This window comes from Equus przewalskii, chromosome 13 (genome assembly GCF_037783145.1).
Source record: "Equus przewalskii isolate Varuska chromosome 13, EquPr2, whole genome shotgun sequence".
Classification (NCBI taxonomy): Eukaryota; Metazoa; Chordata; class Mammalia; order Perissodactyla; family Equidae; genus Equus; species Equus przewalskii.
The window spans coordinates 42,082,631-42,107,930 of record NC_091843.1 but is presented as its reverse complement, the minus strand read 5'-3'; the positions used below and the strand labels follow the sequence as shown (position 1 = coordinate 42,107,930).

Sequence of the window (25,300 nt, the reverse complement as noted above, 5' to 3'; positions counted from 1 at the left end):
TAGCTGCGATCTACAAACAAACAAAAAACTCTCCTTTTACTCCATATCACCCTCTGACTACAACCTCTTTGTTCCAGTTTATAGCAAAATTCACAAGAATTATATGTACTCATTGTCTTCACTTCATTCCCATTTTTTCCTCAGCCGCCTCTGTTCAGATTGTCTTTTTTTTCCTCATTAAAACTGCCCTTGTAAGGTCACCAGTAATCTCCATGTTGCTAGATAAAGTGGTCATTTTCTTTCTTTTTTAAAATTTTTTTGAGGAAGATTAGCCCTGAGCTAACATCTGCTGCCAATCCTCCACTTTTTGCTGAGGAAGTCTGACCCTGGCTAACGTCCGTGCTCATCTTCATCTACTTTTTTTTATATGTGGGACGCCTGCCACAGCATGCCAAGCATGGCTTGCCAAGCGGTGCCATGTCCACATCCGGGATCTGAACCAGCGAACCCCGGGTCGCCAAAGTGGAACGTGCGCACTTAACCACTGCGCCACCGGGCCGGCCCCTAAAGTGGTTGTTTTCTAATTCCCAGTTACTGCTCAGTAGATTTGATATAGTTGGTTATTCCCTTTTTAAAACACATTGCTCACTTGACTTCCGGGACACCATAATCTCATACCTCCTTTTTCACTAGCCACACCTTAGTCCCCTTTGCTGAGTGTACTTTTGTCTGACTCTTCTTGGGTGATCTCATTTAAGTACTGGTATGTCGATGACTCCCAAATTTATATATTTAACCCTAACTTCTTTCCTAAACTCTAGACATATATGTCCAGCTGTTTGGATACTTAATGGGCATCTCAAATTTAACATGTTCAAAACAGAACTCTTGATCCCCGGTCCCCCATCCCTCACATCCTCAAGCCTGTTAACTACCTCACTACTTTCCAATTTGATAAATGATATCATCATCCACACATTTGCTCCTGCCAAAACCTATGTGATGTCCTTTGATTGATTCCTTCATCTCACCGTGTTTCCAATTCATGAGCAGTTCTTAGCTACTCTTCTAAAATATATCCAGAATTTGTCCCTTCATTCCATCTCCACTGCTCCTTTCCTGGTCCAAGCCAGCATCCTCTTCCCTTTAAACTCTTCTAATAAGTCACTAGAAGTTCTCTCTTTTTCACACAGTGACCAGAGTTATCTTTTAAATATCCATTCATTCAAGAAGGAGTGAGTCATTCAAAATCTAGGGGAAGAACATTCCAGCGTTAATACTAAATGCAAAGTCCCTGAGGTAGGATGTGCTTGGTGTGTCCAAGGAACCACAAGGAGGAGCAAAATGGTGAGGGGAAGACTGGTAGAAAATTAAGTCAGGGAGGTAGAATGGACTAGATCCTGTAGGGCCTTGGGTGGTATTCTTATTTAAATAAGAATCTATTGGAAGATTTTAAGCAGGAAAAGGGCACAATCTATATTTTAAAGCTATCAGTCTGGCTGCTGAGAGAAGACTATCTGTAGGTGGTAAGGGTAGAAGGGCAGAGACTAATAAAGGGGATTTTGTGATAATCCAGGTGAGAAATATTGGTGGTTTGATTATGGTGGTAGTGGTAGAAATGGTGAGAAATGCTTATTAGATTTGGGATGTATTTTAAAGGTGGAACCAAGAGCTTAGCTAATGATTTGAATAATGGCATATGAGAGAAGTAGAAGCATCAAGCATAACTCCAAGTTTTTTGACTTGAGCAACTAGATAAAATAGTTTTGCCATTTATTCTAATGGAGAAACTCTAGAAAAAGAGATTTGGTTGGCTCTGGTTTAAACATGTAAATTTGGGATGTCTGTTAGATACCCAAAGGATATTATCCAGTAGGCAAATAGAAGTATGTCCAGGGGAGAGGTTCGAGCTAGAGAAAGAAAATTAGGAGTCATTGATGTTAGTTATATATAGTTAGTTTTAAAGCCTGATGGGATCACAAAGGGAATGACTATAGAGAAGAGATCCAAGACTTGAACCTATTAGCACACTAGCATTTAGAAATAGGAATGCGGAGAAGGAGCCAACAAAAGATGGTAAAAGAACAACTAGTAAAATAAGGAAAACTGGGAAGGTAATATCTTGGAAGACAAGAGACTAAAGTGTTACAAAAAGAAGTAGTCATCAACTGTGTCAAATATGTTGATAGCTCAAGTAAGAGGAGGGCTTGGCTATGTGGAGGCCGTTGGCAATCTTGCCAAAACCAGTGTTAGTAATATGAGAAGAGCTAAGGAAGTGAAACACAGAATTGTTTTATGAGTTTTGCTATGCAAGAGAGTACAGTAGCTGAAAAGGTTTGCAGGATCAAGGAGACTTTTGTTGCATATTCTTCTTTTGTTGTGGTTTTATTATTTTTTTTTATTTTTGGGATGTTTCCACATTGATTGATGCTCTAGTATCTCTGCCAATCTCAATCTATCACCCACTCCCTTTTCCAAATGCTTTTTATCTTTTTAGAGCTGTTTTTCTCACCTCTCTGCTCATGTCCTCCCTGTGGTTCTTCTGGCCTCCCTTCGCGATTTAACTCTTACTACCCACTTTTCGGCTGCTCTCATTTCCCAGTTCTGAGCTCCCACTCTCGCTGTTTTGTTTATCAGCTCTTCTCTCCTGAGTCACTCACGCTTGCTCCTGTGGGTGGAGCTATTCCCTTCACCTGAATTGCCCACATTCCCTCAGGTTTCCCTGTCTGCTTTGTTCTTCTCATCATTTCAATTCCTCTCACCCTCATATATCTTCAGCTTCTCTTGTCTTTCCTTTTCTTTGTTTGTCCCTGCACCTGGTACTCTTTACCTTCTCTTAAATAGCTGAGTTTTTCTGGTGCTCCTCACCAATCTTTCTTACCTATCTTTAGTTGGGTTTCTGTCTTCTTAGGAACTTTGATTTCCATGTTGCTCCATTTGCCTAACTTCCCCCCTTTCTTCTCTATGTCCTTCAAACTTTTGGCTACCTCAGTCTTTCTCTTTCTTTCTCTGACCTCGTTTCCATCTCCTCAGTTGATCTGAACCCGCAGAAGCTCATTTCTCTGTTGTCTGCATCTCATCAGGTTTTTTGCTTCTGGCTGATACTGTAAATTACCTGGATGCTTATTTCCTCAGCTATTTCTTTATCCCATATTGCTCCCATATGTTGTGTTTTTAAAAGTGGGAGATACTGGAACATTTATAGACTGGTAGGAATGACCCTGGATAGAAGGAAAAATTGATACAGGAGAGGGGATAATTGCAGAGCAAACTCCTTGAGTAGACGAGAAGAGATAGGATCCATTGTTCAACTGAAGAAGTTAACAGAAGCACACACTGTTTATCCAATTTAAGAAGATGGCAGACAGAATATCTAATTGGTAAGTTTAGTGGTGAGAGAATGACTAAGTTCTCTTTTGATTGTTTCTATAATCTCAGTGGAAAAAAAGTGAAATCATTGGTTGAGGGTGGGAGAAGGGGTTGATTGAGGCTAGAAAAAGTGTAAAGTACTTTTTATCTCAGAGAGTAAATTGATTAGGAAAGTGTTATAGGGTTACAAAACAGTGTCAGGGTATCACTTGAGGTTTTGGGGTGAAAATTTATAGGGAGACCAGTCATCATGGTTGTGTTTCTTCAGTCTTGTTCAGCTGCTTAATGGCAAGCACTGAGTAGTTGGAAAGTTGGATTTAATCACGGTTGGAGGTTTGCCTGGTAAATACAATGAAAGGATTGGGAGGCAAGAAATTGAGTATATTCTTAATATATTTACCTATTTGATCAATTCCCCTGTATTTAATGAATCTCCCATCTCTGCACTAGGGCTCCACCACCCCATGCTAGACTGAATCCACCCTCATGTGCAAGCCCTCCTCACCTTACTTGGCTCTAACTCCTCATACTGACCCCGTCACATGGATGTTTTCCCATTCTGCTTGGGCTCTGAATTCCCATGCTAGACCTTTTCCCCATTCCCCACCCATAGACACCTTACTCACCCTTCTCAGTCTCTGATACTCTTTACCAGGTGGCCTCTTATAGGGATGCCCTCTCTAATCCAGGATCTGAATTCCCCCTACAGACGACTTCATCATGTGGATTCACTCCTCAGTATTGTCAGGCTCTGAATCCCCATATTATGTCTTCCCCCAGTGTGAACACCCTCCTCCTCCTGAGCTGGGCCATCCCTACTCACAGATGCCCTTTTCATCCTCCTTGAACTCTTACACCCTTGGGCTTTTGAAACCCTGAGCCAAACTGTCTCTCCATGTGGATCCCCTTCTCCGCCTACTTAAGCTAAGTTATCTGGCTCTAGGCTAAACTACCATGTCCCCCTACCTCCAGCCAGCATAAACATGTACCTTCTTCTGCCTCATCTAATGGTTTTACAACTAGATTGTTTGGAAAGGGAAAGGATTTTATTTTTTATTGTTTTATTCTTTTGGATAGAAATTGTTCTAAAGTGTAATATATATTTCTCTGCCTTAATAAATTGACTCAATCTAAATTACCCTTTTTGAAGTGATTCTTCCTCCCTAAGAGCATCAACAACAATACTGTGATTGAAATGCTACAGGATACCCTTTGCTGAAGTTCTGTTTACTAATTTTATGCTTGCCAGATACCTAAGTCCCAGAAAGGTAGATGCCATGGAGAATAAGTATGTATATTTGTCCTGCTAGTCAGGCGTGTTGTAAACAAATTAACTCATTTTCTGGTAGATAGATGCATAACTCCTTTGTTTAACTACTGTTGATTAAGACCTTAACAGCTACTTTCCTTGGGATGAAATGATAGAATCAAGTCACTGTGCTTTCAAAGCTGAATATCAACCTCTGGCCACCTCCTCACTGAGCTGTCTGTATCCTAAGAGACTATTCTGTGAGCAGCGAGTCTGGTAACTTCTCCCTTTTTACCTCCATCCACAATGCTAAAGCTCTTGTCCAGGCTGTCTTCCTGTTTTTCCTGGATTACTCCCTGCTTCCTGTCTTGCCTCAGCCCAGTCTGTTTACCCTAAAGACAAATGATTTTTCTAAAATGCATGTCTACTGCATGCCTTTCCTCTGGATTAAACCCTTCAGTGGCTTTCCATAGCATTAAGTCCAAAACCGTTAACATGTTTCAGAAGACTCTTAATTACTGGAACTGTTTTCTGTCATCACTCCCCTTTTCCCTACTTTGTGCACCAAACGTTCTGAAATTACTTTAGCCATTCAGTGACTCAGGTCTTTTCATCTGGCTAACTCCTGTTCATCTGTCAGGTCTCAGTTTAAACATTCATTTCCTTTAGAAAACCTTCCCAGAACTCTCCTGCATAGGTTAGATGCCCCAGCTTTGTGCTCTCAAAGCACCCTGTACTTCTCTTATGATGATGCTTAATGTCCCTTTCTCTACTTTTTTGTTTAAACTTTGTCTTCAGTACTCCAAAGGAAAAAAGTGTCTGTCATTTTCAAACCAAAATGATACATGAAAGCTACAAAGTGCTTGATAAATATTTGTTGAACAATTTGATGAATTAATATCAAAGTTAAACATATGCCAAAAAGTCATTCAAAGACCTACGAAAGATATTTTATGACTTAAAAAAATGCAGAATCCAGGACTTGTGATTTTGATCATGACAGAATAATGAGTATCATACTTGTGCTCCCAAGATGAATAACTATAAACTGGAAAAAATGTTTGAAGGAACTGTCAGGCATTAGACAACAGATGGTGCAAGGCTGTGATCTTTGAGAAAAGAGAAATATATGAGGTGACTACACATTCTACACTAGCTTACTACCTAGGGACATTTTGTAAATGTCAGCACATGGAATATGAACCCAGCAGAGAACAATATCACCAGGCAGATGAAAGAAAAATAGAAGTTTGGGTTTGCTGAAGTGGCTGTAAATTTTGGGACAGGGTACCGGAGTGGGGTTGGTGTGCAGAGATGAGGCACTGGAAATCTGCATAAGGAACCCTTGAGTCTTTTGCCATATACTAAGCTACATGTCTCCAGGATGAGATTCAGTAAGGGCAAGCAGAGAGCAACTACTGGGGTAGAGGAGTGAGTCTGTGAGCTGAATGGTGATTCTAGAGGTTACACAATGCTGGGAGACATTTGAGTCCTGATATGCCAGAGTAGGGAGATCTTGTGGAAGGAACTCCCCAGCCTTCTGTTGAGACCTCAGAAGGGCCATCCTAACAAATCATAAGACAAGCTTTGAAAAAGTCAAGTTTCCAGTAAATTAACTGCCTGCTAAAACAAAACTCAACAGTTTTTAAAGGAAGTCAGCACAATCCAAACTCTCCGTGTAGCATGTACAATGTCCAGGATATGCTAAAAAATTAGCAGAGGTGTGAAGAAGCAAATGTGATCCATACCTGGGTGTGGAAAAAGTGAATAGAAATGGATCAAGAGATGACAGATTTTAGAATTAGTAGACAAGAATTTTAAAAGCTAAAATACGTAAGTTCAAGAATTTAAAGGAAAAGATGGCTGTAATGTGTGGAAAAAGATCTCAGCAGAGAAATAAAACTTTAAGATCCAAGAAGCTCAACACATCACAAGCAGCATAAACACACTTATGTTGTACATTATATTCAAATTGCTGAAAACCAAAGATAAAAAGAAATTCTTAAGGGCAGACTGAGGAAAAAGTAACACATTATGCAGAGGGGAAAAAGGATGATTGCTGATCTCATAAAAACTATCCAAGGCAAGAGATAGGGAGATGACATCTTTAAAGTTCTGGGGAATAAAAGGCAACCTAAAATTCTGTATCCAACAAAAATATCCTTCAAAAATTTAAGGTGAAATGGAGAATATTTTCAAATTTAAAAAAAAGGCAAGAGGTATTTGTCACCGGCAGACTTGCAGTAAAAGAAATGTTGAAAGAGGTTCTTGAGGCTGATGGGAAATGATACTAAATTAGTCCTAGAGTAAAGGTTACTCTAGATGCTTCCTTACAAACCTTAAAAACAAAGGTTCAAAAGGATCAAACCTCAAGAAACTTAACTGCATGCCTAAACCAAGTTCAACACTCATTAAAGGAGTAAAACAGAAGTCTTCACTCAACCATGTAAAATTCACAATCGAAAGTTACCAGGCATGCAAACAAGCAGGGAACCCACAACAGGGAGAAACGCAGAAATAGGAACAGATCCAAAATGAAAGAGATGATAAAATTAACAGACGACCTTAAATTATTATAAATTTTACAAATATGTGGAAAAATGTAAAGGAAAACATAAGCATAATGAGAGAAATAGAAGATATAACAAAAAGACTCAAATCAAAAGGATAACAATGTTTTTAAATATAATAGTACAGATGGGTTAAAAGTAAATGGTTGGAAAAAAGATACTAAGATATGCTAACTAATACAAAGAAAACTGAAGTGGCTATATTAATATCAGTACACTTCAGAACCAGGAATGTCATTGGGGTAAAAAGACATTTTGTGATGATCAAGGGGTCCATTCACCAAGAGGATACAATTCTAAATGTAGAACTTCAATATAGAAGAAACAAAAATCTATGAAACTGAAGGAGAAATAGATAAATCAGCAGTTATAGTTGGAGAGCTCAATTCCCCTCACAGTAGAGAAATGGAAAAAGCAGACAAAATATCAGTAAGGATATGCAAAACTTTAACACTATTATCCAGATTAACCTAATTGACATTTATAGGATATTCCACCAATGAACAGCAGAATACGTATTATTTTCAAGCACACGTGGAGCACTCACAAATATTCTGGACCATATAACAAGTGCAAATAAATTTAAAAGGAGAAGTGATACAGAGTGGGTTCTCTGACCACACCAGAATCAAGCTAGAAATCAGTAACAACAGAATAACTGGAAAATTCCCAAATATTTGAAAATCAAGCAGCACACTTCTAAATAACCCAAAGATCAAAAAAGGAATGACAAGGGAAATTAGAAAATACTTTAAATAAATTAAAATAAAATCATAGCATATGAAAATTTGTGGGGTGCAGCTAAATAATGCTTAGACATTTATAGAATCAAGTGGTTATATTAGAAAAGGAAAAAAGGTCTAAAATTAATGACCTGAGCTTCCATCTTAAGAAACTGTCAAAAGAAGACCTAATTAAACTCAAAATAAGCAAAAGGAGGGAAATTAGAGTCAAAATCTAGGAAATAGAAAAAAATCAATAAAATTAATAAACCTCTAAGCAAAGTAATCAAGAAAAAGAAGACACAAATTACTGATATTGGGAATGAAAGAGGCAACATCCCTGCAGATTCTACAGACATTATGTAGGTAATAAAGGAGTATTGTTAGCGACTTGATACCAATAAATTCAACAACTTAGGTGAAATGGACAAATTCTTTTAAGGACACAAGCTACCAAAGCTCACTCAAGAAGAAGTATACCTATTAAAGAAGTTGATTTGTAGTTAAAAATCTCATGATGAGACCTTCAGGCCCTGATAATTTCTTTCTTTCTTTTTTATTGAAGTATAGTTGACATACAAAATTGTATCAGTTTCAGGTGTACAACATAGTCATTCGACATTTATTTACATTACGAAACGATAACCCTGGTAAGACTAGTTACCATCTGTCCTCCTACAAAGTTATTACAATATTGTTGACTATATTTCCTTTGCTGTACATTATATCACCATGACTTATTTATTTTATGACTGGAAGTTTGTACCTCTTTATCCCTTTCACCTGTTTTGCCCTTTCCCCACCCCCCTCCCCTCTAGCAGCCACCAAATTGTTCTCTGTATCTGTGAATCTGTTTTGTTTTGTTTTGCTTTTTTTTTTTAGATTCCATATGTAAGTGAAATCACATGGTATTTTTCTTTCTTTCTTTGGCTTAATTCACTTAGCGTAATACCCTTAGATCTATCCATGTTATTTGCAAATGGGAGGATTTTGTTTCTTTTTTATGGCTGAGTAATATTCTATTGTGTGTGTGTGTGTGTGTGTGTGTGTGTGTGTATACACACCACATCTTTATTCATTCACCTGCCGATGGACACTTAGGTTGCTTCCATATGTTCACTTTTGTAAGTAGTGCTACAGTGAACATAGAGGTGCATATATCATTTTGAATTAGTGTTTTTTATTTCTTTGGGTAAAACCTAGAAGTGGAATAGTAGTTCTATTTTTAATTTTTTGAGGAACCTCCATTCTGTTTTCCATAGTTGCTGCACTAATTTGCATTCCCACCAATGGTGCACAAGGGTTCACTTTTCTCCACATCCTTGTCAACCCTTGTTATTTGTTGTCTTTTTGATAATAGCCATTCTAACAGGTGTGAGGTGATAGCTCATTGTGGTTTTGATTTGCATTTCCCTGATGATTAGGGATGTTGAGCACCTTTTCATGCACCTATTGGCCATCTGTATGTCTTGTTTGGAAAAATGTCTGTTCAGGTTCTCTGCTTGTTTTTTAATCAGATTATTTGCTTTTTTGATTTGAGTTGTATGAGTTCTTTATATATTTTGGATATTAACCCCTTATTGGCTATATCATTTGCAGATATATTCTCCCATTCAGTAGGTTGCCTTTTTGTTTTGTTGATTGTTTCCTTTGCTGTGCCAAAGCTTTTTAGTTCGATGTAGTCCATTTGTTTATTTTTGCTTTTGTTGCCCTTGCCTGAGGAGACATATCCAAAAAAATATTGCCAAGACCGATGTCAAAGAGTTTACTACCTATGTTTCCTTCTAGAATTTTTATGGTTTCAGGTCTTACACTTAATTAAGTCTTTAATTAATTTGAAATTTAATTTTGTATATGGTGTAAAAAGGTGGTCCAAGTTTCATTCTTTTGTACTTATCTGTTTAGTTTTCCCATCACCATTTATTGAGAGACTGTCTTTTCCCCATTGAATATTCTTGTCTTCTTTGTTATAGATTAATTGACCATATAGGCATGGGTCTATTACTGGGCTCTCTGGTGAATTCTACCAAACATTTTAGGAAGAAATAATGTCAGTTCCACACAAACTCTTTCAGAAAAGAGAGCCAGAGGAAATAGGTCACAACTCATTTCATGAGGGTACCATTACCCTGATACCAAACCCAGACAAAGACATTACAAGAAAACTGTAGACAGATATCTCTCATGAACATAAATACAAAACTCCTTAGCAAAATATTCGCAAACAAAATTCAACAATATGCAAATAAAGATAATACACCTTGACTAAGTTGGGTTTATCTCAGGGATGCAAGGTTTAACATTCAAACTAATCAGTGTAATTTGCCACATTAACAGAGTGAAGAAGAAAAATCATATGAGTATCAATAGGTACAAAAAAATCATTAAAATTCAGTATTTATTCGTGATAAAAACTCAGCACTTTCCTTCATTCTTAAGTAATTTAGTCCAAAAGCCAGTAGATGAGGCTGAGGGAGGAAGGCATCCACAAAAGCTAGCTACGGCAGCCTGGTTGGGAATTAGAGCCCAAGAGAGGAATGCAGAAGTCCATAGTCTTATTTTAAAAATGAAAAAAATAAATGGGGAAAGGACAAAGCCCTTCTTTATAATAGAATCTTAACAATAAATGTAGGAAGAATAATGGAACAAAAAAATTACTGTTTGATAGCTATCATAGTAATAACTCATCCAGGTAAGAAACATTAATAGATGTTAAAACTAGTGGTGGAAAGCTTGATGAGGTACGAGGTATTTACATGGACTCAGTGTATCTTTCCACAAATATTTAAGAACAAAGTAGAAAAAATAACTTTATGATGGAGAAGCCTGGCAGATACCACCTTTAGCAAGAGATTGAGGTTAACATCCCCAGTAATGAGATAAGTTGAAATTGTGTCCCGTCTGATGAGATGCAGTGAAAGGAGCCACATCATCACTTCTGTAATATTCCTGCCAAAGATGCGTAATCTTATTCTAGTCATGAGGAAATATTAGACAAACCCAAGTTTTGGGAGACACTCTATAAAATAATGTTCTGTAATTTTCAAAATGATCAGCCATGAAAGTCAAGGAAAATCTGAGGAACTGATGCAGACGGAAAGAAATTAAAGAGACATGATAACAATGTGTAATTCTGTGCAATGTGTAACGTGTAATTCTGAACTGGATCCTTTTGTTGTAAAGGACATATTAGAACAACTGGCAAAACTTGAATGGTACGTGAGGACTGTATGGTAGTAATATATCACTCTCAATTTCCTGATTTTTGTGGTTGAAAACTGCCTTGTTTTGTAGGAAATACTGATGGGACATTAGATCAGTAAGTACTCTCAAGTGGTCCAGGGGGAAAAAGTTACATATACTGTATTTCTACTTTTCTATAAGCTTGTGATTGTTTTAAAAAATATTTTAAAAAACACTTTTGGTACTTAAGATAAAATTCATTTATTTGTAGAATCCACATACCTGATCTAATGATGCTGAATAATAGGTAGATAATATAATACAGTTTTAGCAAATCAAAAAGTATTCTTTTCCTCCTATATTTTGAATAACATGTAAAAATGTCACTTATTTTGAATAAGTTTTTCTTTTTTTGTTCTCTCATTTTCCGTAAGATTGCTTATATCTTTTCTTTCAGAACTAATGTTCTGATGCTATTAAAGTAGCGTAATTTTTCTCTGTTTACTTTCAAAGGTTGCTCAAGAAACAGATGTTAGAGCCCAGATTCGTCTGCAGTTTCGTGATGTCAATGGAGAACTTATAGCTGTGCAGAGATCTATGGTGTGTACTCAGAAAAGCAAAAAGACAGAATTTAAAACCCTGGAAGGAGTCATTACTAGAACAAAGTAGGTGTTTATTTTATTTTGGATATCTGTTCATTTTCTGTCTTTTAGGTCTATAAGACTATTGTTTTTTCCTACTACTTTATTTTGGTGGAGTGTTAATTTTCTTTTTAACAGACTTTAGTTTTTAGAGCAGTTTAGGTTTTCAGCAAGATTGAGCAAAAAGTGGAGTTCCTGTATACGCCTTGCCCCTACATATGCAAAGCCTCACCCACTATCAACATTTAATTTTTTATTTGATACTGTTTATCAAACAGAATGACCCCATTAAAGATTTAGTGATAATGCACCATTCCTTTGAGTAATGAACAGTTGATGAATTGAAGGTGCATGATTAGTCAAATATAGATTGAATGAATGAAGAATGCTGGTATCATGTGTAGGGAGGGATGAGATGAGAAGCGGACAAGTAGGAAAAAGTAGTAATTTATCCCTTTCAGCTGTTACTGTTCTGTTAGAGGCAGGTATCATCTTGTAATGGGTATGGATTTTGGAATTAGGCTGCCCTGGATTCAAGGCTTTATCCTTGTTGAGCAAATAACTGTTGCCTTACCCCTCTCTTTCATTTATTTATTTATTTGTTAAACTAATTAAATAATTCCTTTATTTAACCAATAATGTTTAGCACCTATTATGTACTTGAGGCACTATACTAGCTACTGGCTTCTTAAATGGATTCTTTTCCTTGTCTTTTAAACACACTTGCATCTTTCCCGCATCCTCTTATTCCATTCCATTCTAATTATTATCTGTCTTCATCTTCCCCTTTACAGCCAGTCTTATCAAACGAGTTGTTCAGTGTCTCAGTTTCTTCAGTTCCTCCTCACTCCTCTAGCCCCATTCCTCTACTGAACCAGCTCCAACTCAGGTCACAAAAAACCTTTGTTTTAATTAGGATAATGCTAGTGCTATACAAAACAAACATCATGGTGAGTCTGTTTCTTTCATTTGTAAAATAAGGATTCGTTATGGCTGTACATATCTTAGAAAGATGTAAGGATTGAACTAATGCATCTAAAATGCTTAATATGTCGTAAGAGTTCATGTAGTAGTTTTCAGTGACTGCTATAGCAAACCACAAACTTTGCAGCTTAAAACAACACAAATTTCTTGTTTACAGTTTTGTAGTTTAGAAATCCGAATTGAGTCTCACTGGCTTAAATCAAGGTGTTGGCAGGGCTATGGTCCTGTCTGGAGGTTTTAGTGGAAAATCTGTTTCCTTGTCCTTTCCGTCTTTTAGATGCCACCCACACTCCTTGACTCCTGGCCCTCTTCCTCTGTCTTCAAAGCCAGCAACAGTGGGCAGAGTTCTCACATTTTATCACTCTCTCACCTCATCTTCTGCCTCTCTTTCCCACATTTAAGGACTCTTGTGATTACCTTGGCCCCACCCAGATAATCCAGGATAATCTCTCTATTTAAATTCAAATGATGAGCAACCTTAATTCCGTCTGCCACTTTAATTCTCCTTTGCCATGTACCCTGATACATTCACAAATTTCAGGGATTGCAATGTAGATATCTTTGAAAGGCTATTATTCCATGTACTACAAGTCAGTAAATGGTAGGTGTTAATCACTTCTTACTTGAAAGTTTTTCTCAAGACTCCCATGACCTGACACAACACTGTTCCCTCTTTCTGTCCTTCACAGCCACATCCTACACAGCTAATGAAGTTTGGAGTGCCACAGGTTCAGCCGTAGATACTCTCCTATTTTTGCTATACAGTCTCTTCCTAGATAATCTCATTCATATTCATTGCTGTGTATTTGTAGGTGACTCACAGATTTGTCTCCAGGCCACATCTCTGTTTCCAGACTCATGTACCCAAGTGTCTCATATTCTACCAGTTGTTTCAAAGACACCGCAGATTCAACATGTTTGAAACCAACCTCATGTATCTTTCCTCTTGACTCCTCTTAAAAAACCTCTCACAACTTGATCCTTTTGCAGTGCTCCCCGTCTCAATAAATGACACCCCCATCCATCCAGTGACACAATCCAAGAACCTAAGTCTATCTTGACACCTTACTTGCCCTCCATAATCAGTCCATTATCAAAGCCTATGGATTTAACCTAAATGTCTCTGAGTCTGTTTCTTTTCATCTCTACAGCCATTCTAGTTCAGGCTACCATCATCTTTCCCTAGTCTGATATAATAACCTGGTCTATCTGTGTCCATTCTGTCCTCCTACAAAACGTTCTCAGTACGTTTGGTGTAATATTTTAAAAATACTTATTGGAATATATCAATGACAGTAAAGACAGACCACTGCCTCTGTCTACCTAATCTAGTTATTAACAGATACTGGACAGATTTGTGACAGAAAATGGTGAATTTGTCCTTCTGCTGAAAGAAACTGAGATCTCTTGGAATCCAAGGGCAAGGATGCTCCTGGGCCTGGGTATAATCATGTATGGAACTCATTTTAAAAATCCTGAGGCAGTTCTCTCTATTGGATTGTTTTGTCATTGTGACCCTAGAACTTGAGGCCTACTGATTAAGAATCCTCCCTGGATTTGCTTAGATGAGCACCATTAAGGTTTGCCTTTACTCTCATTTTACCATGTGTCTGTTACTGAACAACCCCTTATCTAAACTACAGTCTTTGGATGTTAGTTTAAAGCACCTTTGCCTGTCTGCTGTGGATCATGTTTTGTTTTATTATTTTAAGTCTCTTATTTTCCTTATTTTTAAGTTCTGGGGATGGAAGATACTTTATTTTCCTCTATGCGTTGTCTATAAATATTTTAAATTATTATATTTAAAAGTTCAAATATGTAAAAGAAAACTTCTGGCATCTTTTCCTGTACTACCTTGTTTTATATACTTTTTCATCAGTGAACTGCTGAATTGTTTAATAAGAGTTATACTTTTTAGTATGAGGAAGCTATTGTAATGGGATGGTTGAGGGGACTTTTTTTTCAAGTACAGGGTGAAGGATTGATTACGCAATAGACTAGGTACAGCTGGAGGTTATGTTACATAAATTGTTGATTTTCATTTTCTATAGGCATGGCGAAAAGGTCAGTCTCAGCTCTAAATGTGCCGAAATTGACCGAGAGATGATAAGTTCTCTTGGGGTTTCCAAGTCTGTGCTAAATAATGTCATTTTCTGTCACCAAGAAGAGTCTAATTGGCCTTTAAGTGAAGGAAAGGCTTTGAAGCAAAAATTTGATGAAATTTTTTCAGCAACAAGGTTTGTAACCTTTAATTAGACTTCGTAGCCCATTAACTTATTGAGCCATAGTTGCAATTTGGTTGCTTCTTTTTTTAAACAGAAAAAAATTTTAAAGCAAAAGAGTTATCAAATATTACCTCTCATCCAGTGGCAACCGGTGGGTATACTTCCTTTCAGTTTACTTTCTATTCATCTTTATTTACCTGGTTGACAGTATATATGTAACTTTTTCACTTAGCATTATGTCATAAGCATTTTCTAAGTTATTAAAAATTCTTTGTAAACATAATCTTAATGACTACATCCTATTCCATTGTTTGAATATACCATAATTTACTTAGCCAGAAATTTGATTTTTATTTAATATCTTCAAAGGTACATTAAAGCCTTGGAAACACTTCGGCAGGTACGTCAGACACAAGGTCAGAAAGTAAAAGAATGTCAAACAGAACTCAAATATCTGAAGCAAAATAAGGAAAAAGCTTGTGAGATTCGAGATCAGATTACTAGTAAGGAAGCCCAGTTAACATCTTCAAAGGAAATTGTCAAATCCTATGAGAATGAACTTGATCCGTTGAAGGTAATTTGATTTCTTGTTTGCTGAGGAGAAGGTCACCTTTTACCATGGTAGCACTCACCGCTAAAGCACTTTATTTTTATATAAATTTGAATGGTGTGTATATTTCTTAAAAAAATTATCAGAGACTATATAATATTATGGTTAATGTCTTAGATCTATACTAGACGATTAAAGTTGCCCAAAAAACTTGGATTTGAGAATAAATAAATTTGTAGCATCATACTCAGTTAGTAAGATAGATCACTAGTTGTTAAATATGTGTAATGACCCAACCTTACAGTTCTGTATTCTTAAGGAGATTCTTTTTTTTAATTGACAGCTCTTTCTAGGGAATTTTTTATAATTTGCAGGATGTGCTTGACATTGCACAAAATTTGGAATTGATGCATGTAACATGTTGATATATTTGCAAATGAGTATAGCTTTCTGAACTTTGTGGTTTATAAGGAAGACCTTAAAGAAATCCCATTCATTCATTTCACAAGCATTTATTGAGTGTTTCCTGTGTGCTAGAGTATACTGTGCTTGGGGCTACAGGTACAAGGAGGACTACAACAACATCCTTGCCCTTAAGATATTCCTAGTCTAATAAGTAAGAATATTCTTGAAAATGGTTGTTTTCTAGGTTTCAGATAGTAGATTTTTTTAAAGCCATTTAAAAATTATCATGTTGTTTTTTAAAAACTCATCTGTAAATACTGATATAGATCTTTGAAGTGTAAACTGGAAAAGCTTTGGTGTGGTTCCTGTCCCAATGTCCATTGACATTAATACCTCCCTTAGTGGATAATTATTGTTTTGTGCATAGCACTGTGCAGGTGCTCTCAGGGATAAGGAAGCCAAAGACTTGCACTTTACTTTTAAAGAACTGAAAATCTAGTTGGAGAAACAAGGAAACTCTTTTAGAAGATAGGTAGGACAACAGAGAAGTAAACTGAAGAGCTACACAAATGATACAGTTTAGAACATAGGTTCTTTAGGAGCTGAAAGATGATGACTGTAACACAAGTGAGAAAAGAAAAAAATAGATAAATTGTACTTCATCAAAATGAAAAACTTCTGTTCTGCAAACTATACCGTCAAGAAAACAAAAAGACAACCCACAGAATTGGAGAAAAGATTTGCAAGTCGTAGATCTGATAAGGGACTTTTATTGGGAATATATAAAGAACTCTTATAACTCAATAATAAAAAATAAACAGCACAATTTGAAAATGGGCAAAGGATCTGAACAGCTATTTCTCCAGAGAAGATATGTGTCCAATAAGCACATGAAAAGATGCTTGACATCATTATTCATCAGGAAAGTGCAAATCAAAACCACAGTGAAGTATCACTCACACCCACAAAAATGGCTGTAAGTCAAGAAGATAGATAATGTGTTGATGAGGATGCGGAGAAATTGGAACCCTCATAGATCCTGGTGGGAATATAAAATGGTATAGCCACTTTGGAAGACAGTTCAGCAGTTCCTCAAAATGTTACTTATAGAGTTGCCATATGACCCACCAATTTTAAGTATCCTTATACTCAAGAGAAATTAAAACATACATCTACACGAAAACTTGTATAGGAATGTTCGTAGCAGCATTATTCATAAGAGCTCCAAAATGAAAACAACTCAACTGTCCATTAACTAACTGATCAATAAAATGTGGCATATCCATGCATTGAAATATCACTCAGTTGTAAAAAGAAATGAAGTTCTGATACATGCTACAACAGGCAAGAACCTCAACAACGTGTTAGGTGAAAGAAGCCAATCACAAAAGACAATATATTGTATGATTCCCCTTATTTGAAATGTCCAGAATAGGCAAATCTGCAGAGACAGAAAATGGATTAGTGATCGCCTAGGGTAGGGGCTAGAGAGGAATGATTAGTGACTGCTAATGGGGATAGGGTTTCTTTTAGGAAGTTCTTTTTGTAAGTCCTAAGATTAGATTATGGTGATGGTTGCACTACTCTGAATATACTAAAAAAATATTGAATTGTACACTTTAAATGGGTGAATTGTATATGAATTATGTCTCAATAAAGCTGTTTAAAAAAGTGATGGCCTTGAATAGAAATCTATCACAAGGCCTTCAAGGGAGGAGGCAGAGTTGAGCTGGGCCTTAAAGGATGGGGAAAAATCAGATTGACAGACTAGAAGCCATTTTATGCATATTTGTTTGTATTTTTTCTTTTACACATAATATATGCTCACAATGAAAAAGTTATAGTAGAATGTCAGTTGAAAAGTAAGAGATGCTCTTCCCATTTTTCATCTTTAACCTCCCAGGTGTATCCTACAGCAGGTTTTTTTTTTGCATATATACAATACACATGTATACAAACATTCACGTGTGTACATTCACACATACAAGCTTATCAAAACAGGATTGTGAGGAAGAGCCTGGGTTAAATCAGGGTAAAAAGAGTGAGAGACAAGAATTGCCATCAGATTATGGGCAGCTAATGGGCTTAGAATTTAGTTCAGTAGACAGAAGAGTGACAAAGTATGTTGTATTTTAGGACAGTTCTCCTGATAACTATGTGTAGAGAGTGTGATAATTACCAATATTGGAGCACATTTTAATTTCTTCAGGAGTAGCCTGGTTGAAAAGATGACAAGCACACATAAGGCAAAATAAAAGACAAGAGCTATAAGAGGTCTGAGGAAGGAAGAGAATTTCCATCTGAAATGGCCAGAGAGGATTTCATAGGCCTGAACTTGGGGTATGCTTTTGTTGACCATAAATGGGTAGGTAATTAGAGACATAGGGACAGTAAAATGCAAGCTGTCTTTGAACACTATCAAGCAAATCCATATAGTTGAAATAGAGCATTTGTATAGGAAATAATGTCAAGTTAGGGCTAAGAGATAACACCTGGTATTTATTGAGTGCTGCCAGGATTCTAACCAAGTCTGTAGCAAACATTTAGGTGTTTGTATATTTCCTTATTTGTCTTTAATTTTGACTAGTTATCCAAGGGTCTAATCGTATTCTCTGTATGCTTGGAGCCTAGCCCAGTGCCTGGCACATAGCAGGTGGTTTAGTTATCAAGTGAATGATTTCCAAAGTCCTTTTTTAGCTCTGATACAGGAGGATTCTTCCTGTCATAGAACTCAGCATAAAGTTTGAAAGTTTGGGTCAAATCACCTTCCCAGCAGCTGTTCGGAAGACAGCTTCGTTTCAATACTGCATATAATTCATGCTTTCTCTTTCACAAATTCCCTCCATCTTTAGGAACTCTCACAAACTACTTTTTTCCCATACCACCACCTCCTATCCTGACCTTGGCCAACTTAGGCCTGTTTTCCTTTCTTTTTTTTTTTTTTAAAGATTGGCACCTGGGCTAACAACTGTTGCCAATCTTTTTTTTTTTTTCTGCTTTATCTCCCCAAACCCCTCCCTGTACACAGTTGTATATCTTAGTTGCAGGTTCTTCTAGTTGTGGGATGTGGGACGCTGCCTCAATATGGCCTGACGAGTGGTGCCATGTCCGCGCCCAGGATCCGAACCCTGGGCCGCCACAGCGGAGTGCGCGAACTTAACCACTCGGTCACAGAGCCGGCCCCATGTTTTCCTTTCTTAACTTCAGTGGGAATTCACTGAGAAATTTATTTTCAAGTTCAAAAATACCCTCTGGCCCTCTAACTTACTCTTCCACACACAAGTTCATGATCCTTCTATACCTGATAGCCCAGTTGCCTCATTCTTTCGTCTCATTTTACAATAACACCTAAGCTTTAAACACTGCTATATTTTTTTGTTGTCTTTCTGTTCGTCTTAGCTCCTTTTACTAGGTTGTGTGCTCTGAGAATCGAGCTAAAACACAGATGTCAAAGAATGAATCCCCAGTATCTGATGACTGACTGGACTTAAGGAATGAAGCAACTAGAGATGTCACAAAAGATCCAAGCCCAGATAATATTAAAGCACCAAGAGTCCTTGGAAACACCGATAGAGAGACTCCAAAAAGTTTCTGAGAAGTAGAGTATCATAGCTGAGGTGTTAATATTAAGTGCTCTTAAGAATCAGTCCAGTTCTCTTTGTTAGACTGTTCAAAAGATATTTTCTCAACACAGAATTTTTTTCACAAGTAATGTGAATGGTCCCATTCATTGAGGGCCTACTGTATGCCAGTCACTGAGGAAAGTGCTTTAAAATGGATTGTGTAAGCCCCATAGTAACCCTATGAGGTTTTATAGCCAAGAAACTGAGGCACAGGTGTTCACATTGGAAGTAAGGGGTAAATCCAGGATTTAAGTGCAGGCCTCTGATTCCTAAGCCCATACTTTTTTTTTAAGTCAGATTTATTGAAGTATAACGTACGTATAGTAAAAGCCACTCTTTTTAAAGTATATAGGTTGGTGAGTTTGGACAAATGCAGACAGTGGCATAACCACCACTACAATAAAGATGTAGAATATTTCCATCACCCCCGAAAATTCTCTCAAGTCTTGCAGTCAGTCCTCTCCCTCACTCCCAGCCTATGGTAATCACTGATTCATTTTCTGTCATTATACTTTTGCCTTTTCCAGAATGTCCCATAAATGGAATCATACATTATGTAGCCTTTGTTTCTGGCTTCTTAGAATAATTATGCTTTTTATTTTATCTGTGTTGTTGCATATATGAGTAGTTAATTCCTTTTTATTGCTGAGAGTGTTCCATTCTATGGATATATTATAACTTATTCATCCATTCCCTGGTTGATGGACATTAAGTTGTTTCCAGCTTTCAGCTATTACAAATAAAATGGCTATAAACTTTTGTGTACAGGTCTTTGTTTGAAGGTATGTTTTCATCTCTCTTGGGTACCTCCCCAGAAGTGGGGTTGCTAGGTTGTATAGTAAGTGTATATTTAACCTTATGAGCTGTCAGACTTCTTTTCAAAATGGCCATACCATTTCATAGTCCTGCCAACAATGTAAAAGAGTGCAGTTGCTCTACATCCTTGTCACCACTTACTGTCAGTCTTTTTTATTTTAGCCATTATAGTAGATGTGTGGTAGTATCTCTAAGTGTTTCTTTTTTTCATTGTGGTTTTAATTTGCATTTTCCTCATGTTTATGGATGTTGAGTATCTTTTTATGTGTGTGTTTGCCATCTGAATATCTTCTTTGGTCAAGTGTCTACTCAAATCTTTTGCCTATTTTCAATGTGGTTTTTTTTTTGTCTTTTTATTATTGAGGTGTAAGAGTTCTTTATATATCTGGATGCAAACCCTTATCAGATAGGCGTTTTGCAAATATTTTATTTTCTTTCTTTGCTTTTCAAAGGGCAGGAGTGTTTTTGTTTTTGTTTTTTGCTGAGGAAGATTTGCCCTGAGCTAACATCTGTTGCCAGTCTTCTTCTATTTGGTATGTGAGCCACCACCACAGCATGGCCACTGACAGATGAGTGGTAAAGATCTGTGCCTGGGAACCAAACCTGGGCCACCAAAGTGGAGCGCACCAAACTTAACCACTAGGACACGAGGGCTGGCCCAAGGGCAGGAGTTTTTAATTTTGGTCAAGTCTAGTCTGTCAATTTTTTTCTCTTACAGTTTGTCGTTTTTTTTTCCTATTTAAGAAATATTTGCCTGACCCAAGGTCACAAAGATTTTCTTCTGTGTTTTCTCCTTGCAATTATAGTTTGAGTTCTTACGTTTAAGTATATGCTCCATTTTAGGTTAATTTTTGAACATGGTGTGATGTAAGGTTGAGGTTTACTTTTTTGCGTACAGGTGTCCAATTGTTCCAGCACCCAGAGCCTGCCGTCTTAACCATTATACCACCCTGCCTCCCAGTCTTATCTCTCATTGTTAAGTATGTGACTTTTTACAAGTCCTCTAAGTCTCCTACTTAGCATGTAGTCTCATAAGGATTAGGGAGAATGTATAGCCGCGCCTAGTACAGTATCTGCAATATAGTAGGTAATCAGTCAATGATAGCTATAACTGTTATTATTGGTAAAATAACTTTTTTCAAATCTCTCATCCTTTCAGCTAACATATGGAACACCTGTTATGTGTACTGGGGATACATAAGTGAACAGAGTAAAAAAAGTTCCTGTTTTTATGGTGATTACATGCTATTCATTAATATATAAATCACAAGATATAGTATAATTTTACTAGATGACATGAGAGTTGAGGATGCATTTCGATGCAGCTATGAAAATTTATAATTGATATCTAAGCACTCTAATAATATGTTAGTTTAAAATTTAGGTTCTAAAAATGTCTTAGAAGAGGAATTGATCAGCTGTGGAATCGTAGAGGCAAACATTGGAAGAGTATCCCCAACATCATCCAAGGGGAGAATACTATGAGCCAGGTCACACATATTCCTAGGAGATGAGGCAACCAGCTATCCCTGGAAGCAGGCCACTGAGATCTTTTGTCACACTTCACTTGTTCAAAGTCCTCTGTGCTTGAGCAAACTTTGAATCAAAATAAATTTTGTCACAGGCTCAGAATGTGCTGATGACTCACCATGAGTTTCTAGCCTACTCAGGAGTTCTGATTTTTTTTTATATATAGGTTAAATAGTTAGCCTTTTAAAGATTAAGTTCTTAAAATGTGGTACTTTACATAATGTGGCTCTAAGTACCCGATGAATGAAGGACTTTTGTGGGAGGTATTGAGGGCAGGGCATGGGCTTTGGAGGTAGAAGTGGAGTTTAATCCCTGCTTTTCTTTACCAGCTGTGAGGAGTTGGGCAAGTTACTTAATGTCTCTGATCCTCAGTTTCTCTGTGCCCTCTCTATAGCGTTCTTAGCATTAAATGAGATCACTTTTATGAAGTATTTGGCCCTGAGACATCTTATTTTTCTTCATTCATCTGCAGTGTAAACTATAGTAAGTTTTATTTATGTTGAGTATTTATTTTCAGAATCGTCTAAAAGAAATTGAACAAAATCTCTCTAAAATAATGAGACTTGACAATGAAATTAAAGCCTTGGATAGCCGAAAGAAGCAAATGGAGAAAGATAATAGTGAACTGGAACAGAAAATGGAAAAGGTTTGTGGTGATAGAATTTTGTTCTACTTCAAAATTTTGAGGTTATTGTAATGAATCATTTGATTCCGTTTTGCTACTTATATTTTGAAAAAAATATACAAATATTTATGTTTGTGTTACTTCTGTGTGTATGTTAAAGAGAAGGATATTAAGTAACCTTTGGTTCATATTTTGTACATCAGAGTGATACCGTCTGATACTTGCTTATTAAAGCTCTTTATCTTGGTTCTACACAGGTTTTTCAAGGGACTGATGAACAACTAAATGATTTATATCACAATCACCAGAGAACAGTAAGGGAGAAAGAAAGGAGATTGGTAGACTGTCAGCGTGAAGTGGAAAAATTAAATAAAGAATCTGGGCTTCTCAATCAAGAAAAGTCAGATCTACTTGTTGAACAGGGTAGGACAAAGTCCTTATTGTCTTTTTTCATATCAGAATATTATGCATTGTCTGCATGAATGATGAATCTCCAGGGAATAATGCTGAATGAAAAAAGCTAATCTTAAAAGATTATATACGGTATGTTTCCATTTACTTAACAGTTTTGAAATGCCAAAATTTTAGGAAGGGAAACCAACAGATAAGTGGTTGCCAGGACTACTAAGAGGAGAGGCAGAAGGAAGGTTAAAGTGGTTATGTTTATAAAGACAATAAGAGGGATTCTTGTGGTATTGGAACTGTTCAGTATCTTGACTGTCATGGTGGATATATGAACCTACACAGTTGATAAAATCGTGTAGAACTTAATACACACACACAAGCACGCACACACACACACAGGTACAAGTGAAATTGGGGAAATCTGAGTAAGATTGATGGATTGTATATCAACATCAATATCCTGGTTATGATATTATGCTATGATTTTGCAAAATGTTACCAAAAGAAAACTCTTTTTCTACTCAACAATTCTGACACCAGATGTGTGGGTTTTTTCATACCAAGAAGTAATTCTCCAATTCTCGGTGGGCACTGATTGGGTATCCTATAATTTAATTCAATTCTGATACTAACTGTCCAGAGTTAGTCAGACCCCAGAGATTAAGGGCTCAGTCCCATGAGACTGCCCTCCACTTGAGATGACAAATGCAAGTTCTAGGTTATCTGTCACCTGTACTTCTGACCAGCTGGCTATAAATCAGAGGTTCCCACAACCCCTCAGGTTCAGTAGAACTCTGAGAAACACTTACCATAACCAGTTTATTATAAAAGATAAAGCTCAGGAACAGCCAAATGGAAGAGATGCATAGGGGCATGGTATGGGGAAGGGGCATTGAGCTTCCATGCCCTCTCCATGTGTGGTACTAACCCAGCATCTTGATGTGTTCAGCAACCAAAAGTTCTCAGAACGCTGTTTTTTTGGGTTTTATGGAAGTTCCATTATATAGGCATGATTGATTAAATCATTGGCCATTGGTAGATTGAACTCAATCTTCAGCCCCTCCCCAGAGCTGGAGAGAGTGAGTATTGAAAGTTCCTACTCTCAAATCACATAGTTCCTTCCTCTGACAACCAGCTCCCATCTTCCGAGTCACTTCATTTCAAAGGTACATATAATGACTAACAAAAGACACTCCTCTCACCCCTGTCACTCAGAAATTCTAAGAGTTTTAGGAGCTCTGTGCCAGCAACTGAGGACAAAGACCAAATATGTATTTCTTATTGTATCACAATACCACAGTTACCGGGAAACTGGGAGAAGAATATAAGAGATCTTGCAGGATTTTTTTTTTAACTTTTTATTGAGATTATGATAGTTTACAACCTTGTGAAATTTCAGTTGTACATTATTGTTTGTCAGTCGTGTTGTAAGTGCACCACTTCACCCTTTGTGCCCACCCCCCAACCCCCTTTCCTCTGGTAACCATTAATCTGGTCTCTTTGTCTACATGTTTAACTTCTACATATGAGTGGAGTCGTACAGAGATTGTCCTTCTCTATCTGGCTTATTTCACTTAACATAACACCCTCAAGGTCTATCCATGTTGTTGTGAATGGAAGGGTTTTATCCTTTTTTATGGCTGAGTAGTATTCCATTCTGTGAATATATATATATATATATATATATATATATATATATACATACACCATATCTTCTTTATCCAATCATCAGTTGATGGGCACTTAGGTTGCTTCCACGTCTTGGCTATTATAAATAATGCTGCAATGAACATAGGGGTGCATGGGACTTTTGGAATTGCTGATTTCAAGTTCTTTGGATAGATACCCAGTAGTGGGATGGCTGGGTCATATGGTATTTCTATTTTTAATTTTTTGAGAAATTTCCATAGTGGCTGCACCAGTTTGCATTCCCACCAGCAGTATATGAGGGTTCCTTTTTCTCCACAACCTCTCCAATGTTTGTTACTTTTTGTTTTGGTTATTTTTGCCATTCTAATGGGTGTAAGGTGATATCTTAGTGTAGTTTTGATTTGCGTTTCCCTGATGATCAGTGATGATGAGCATCTTTTCATGTGCCTATCGACCATCCATATATCTTCTTTGGAGAAATGTCTGTTCATGTCCCCTGCCCATTTTTTGATCGGGTTGTTTGATTTTTTTGTTGTTGAGTTGTGTGAGTTCTTTATATATATGGAGATTAGCCCTTTGTCGGATATATGATTTGCAAATATTTTTTCCCAGTTAGTGGGTTGTTTTTTTGTTTCAATCCTGTTTTCCCTTGCATTGAAGAAGCTCTTTAGTCTGATGAAGTCCCATTTGTTTATTCTTTCTGTTTTTTCCCTTGTCTGAGAAGACATGGTGTCCACAAAGATCCTTTTAAGACTGATGTCAACGAGTGTACTGCCTATATTTTCTTCTAGAAGCCTTATCGTTTCAGGTCTT

The 25,300-nt window shown here is 37.0% G+C and overlaps 1 protein-coding gene across 1 annotated transcript in view; it reads left to right on the top strand.

Moving 5' to 3' along the window:
• Window positions 1–25,300, top strand: part of RAD50 (RAD50 double strand break repair protein) — a 67,796-nt gene that overhangs the window by 4,175 nt on the left and 38,321 nt on the right. The window contains exons 3-7 of the mRNA XM_008538475.2: window positions 11,547–11,698; window positions 14,710–14,895; window positions 15,253–15,457; window positions 22,325–22,453; window positions 22,690–22,855. Coding sequence (XP_008536697.1) covers window positions 11,547–11,698; window positions 14,710–14,895; window positions 15,253–15,457; window positions 22,325–22,453; window positions 22,690–22,855 — 838 coding nt within the window. The remainder of the gene's footprint in view (window positions 1–11,546; window positions 11,699–14,709; window positions 14,896–15,252; window positions 15,458–22,324; window positions 22,454–22,689; window positions 22,856–25,300) is intronic.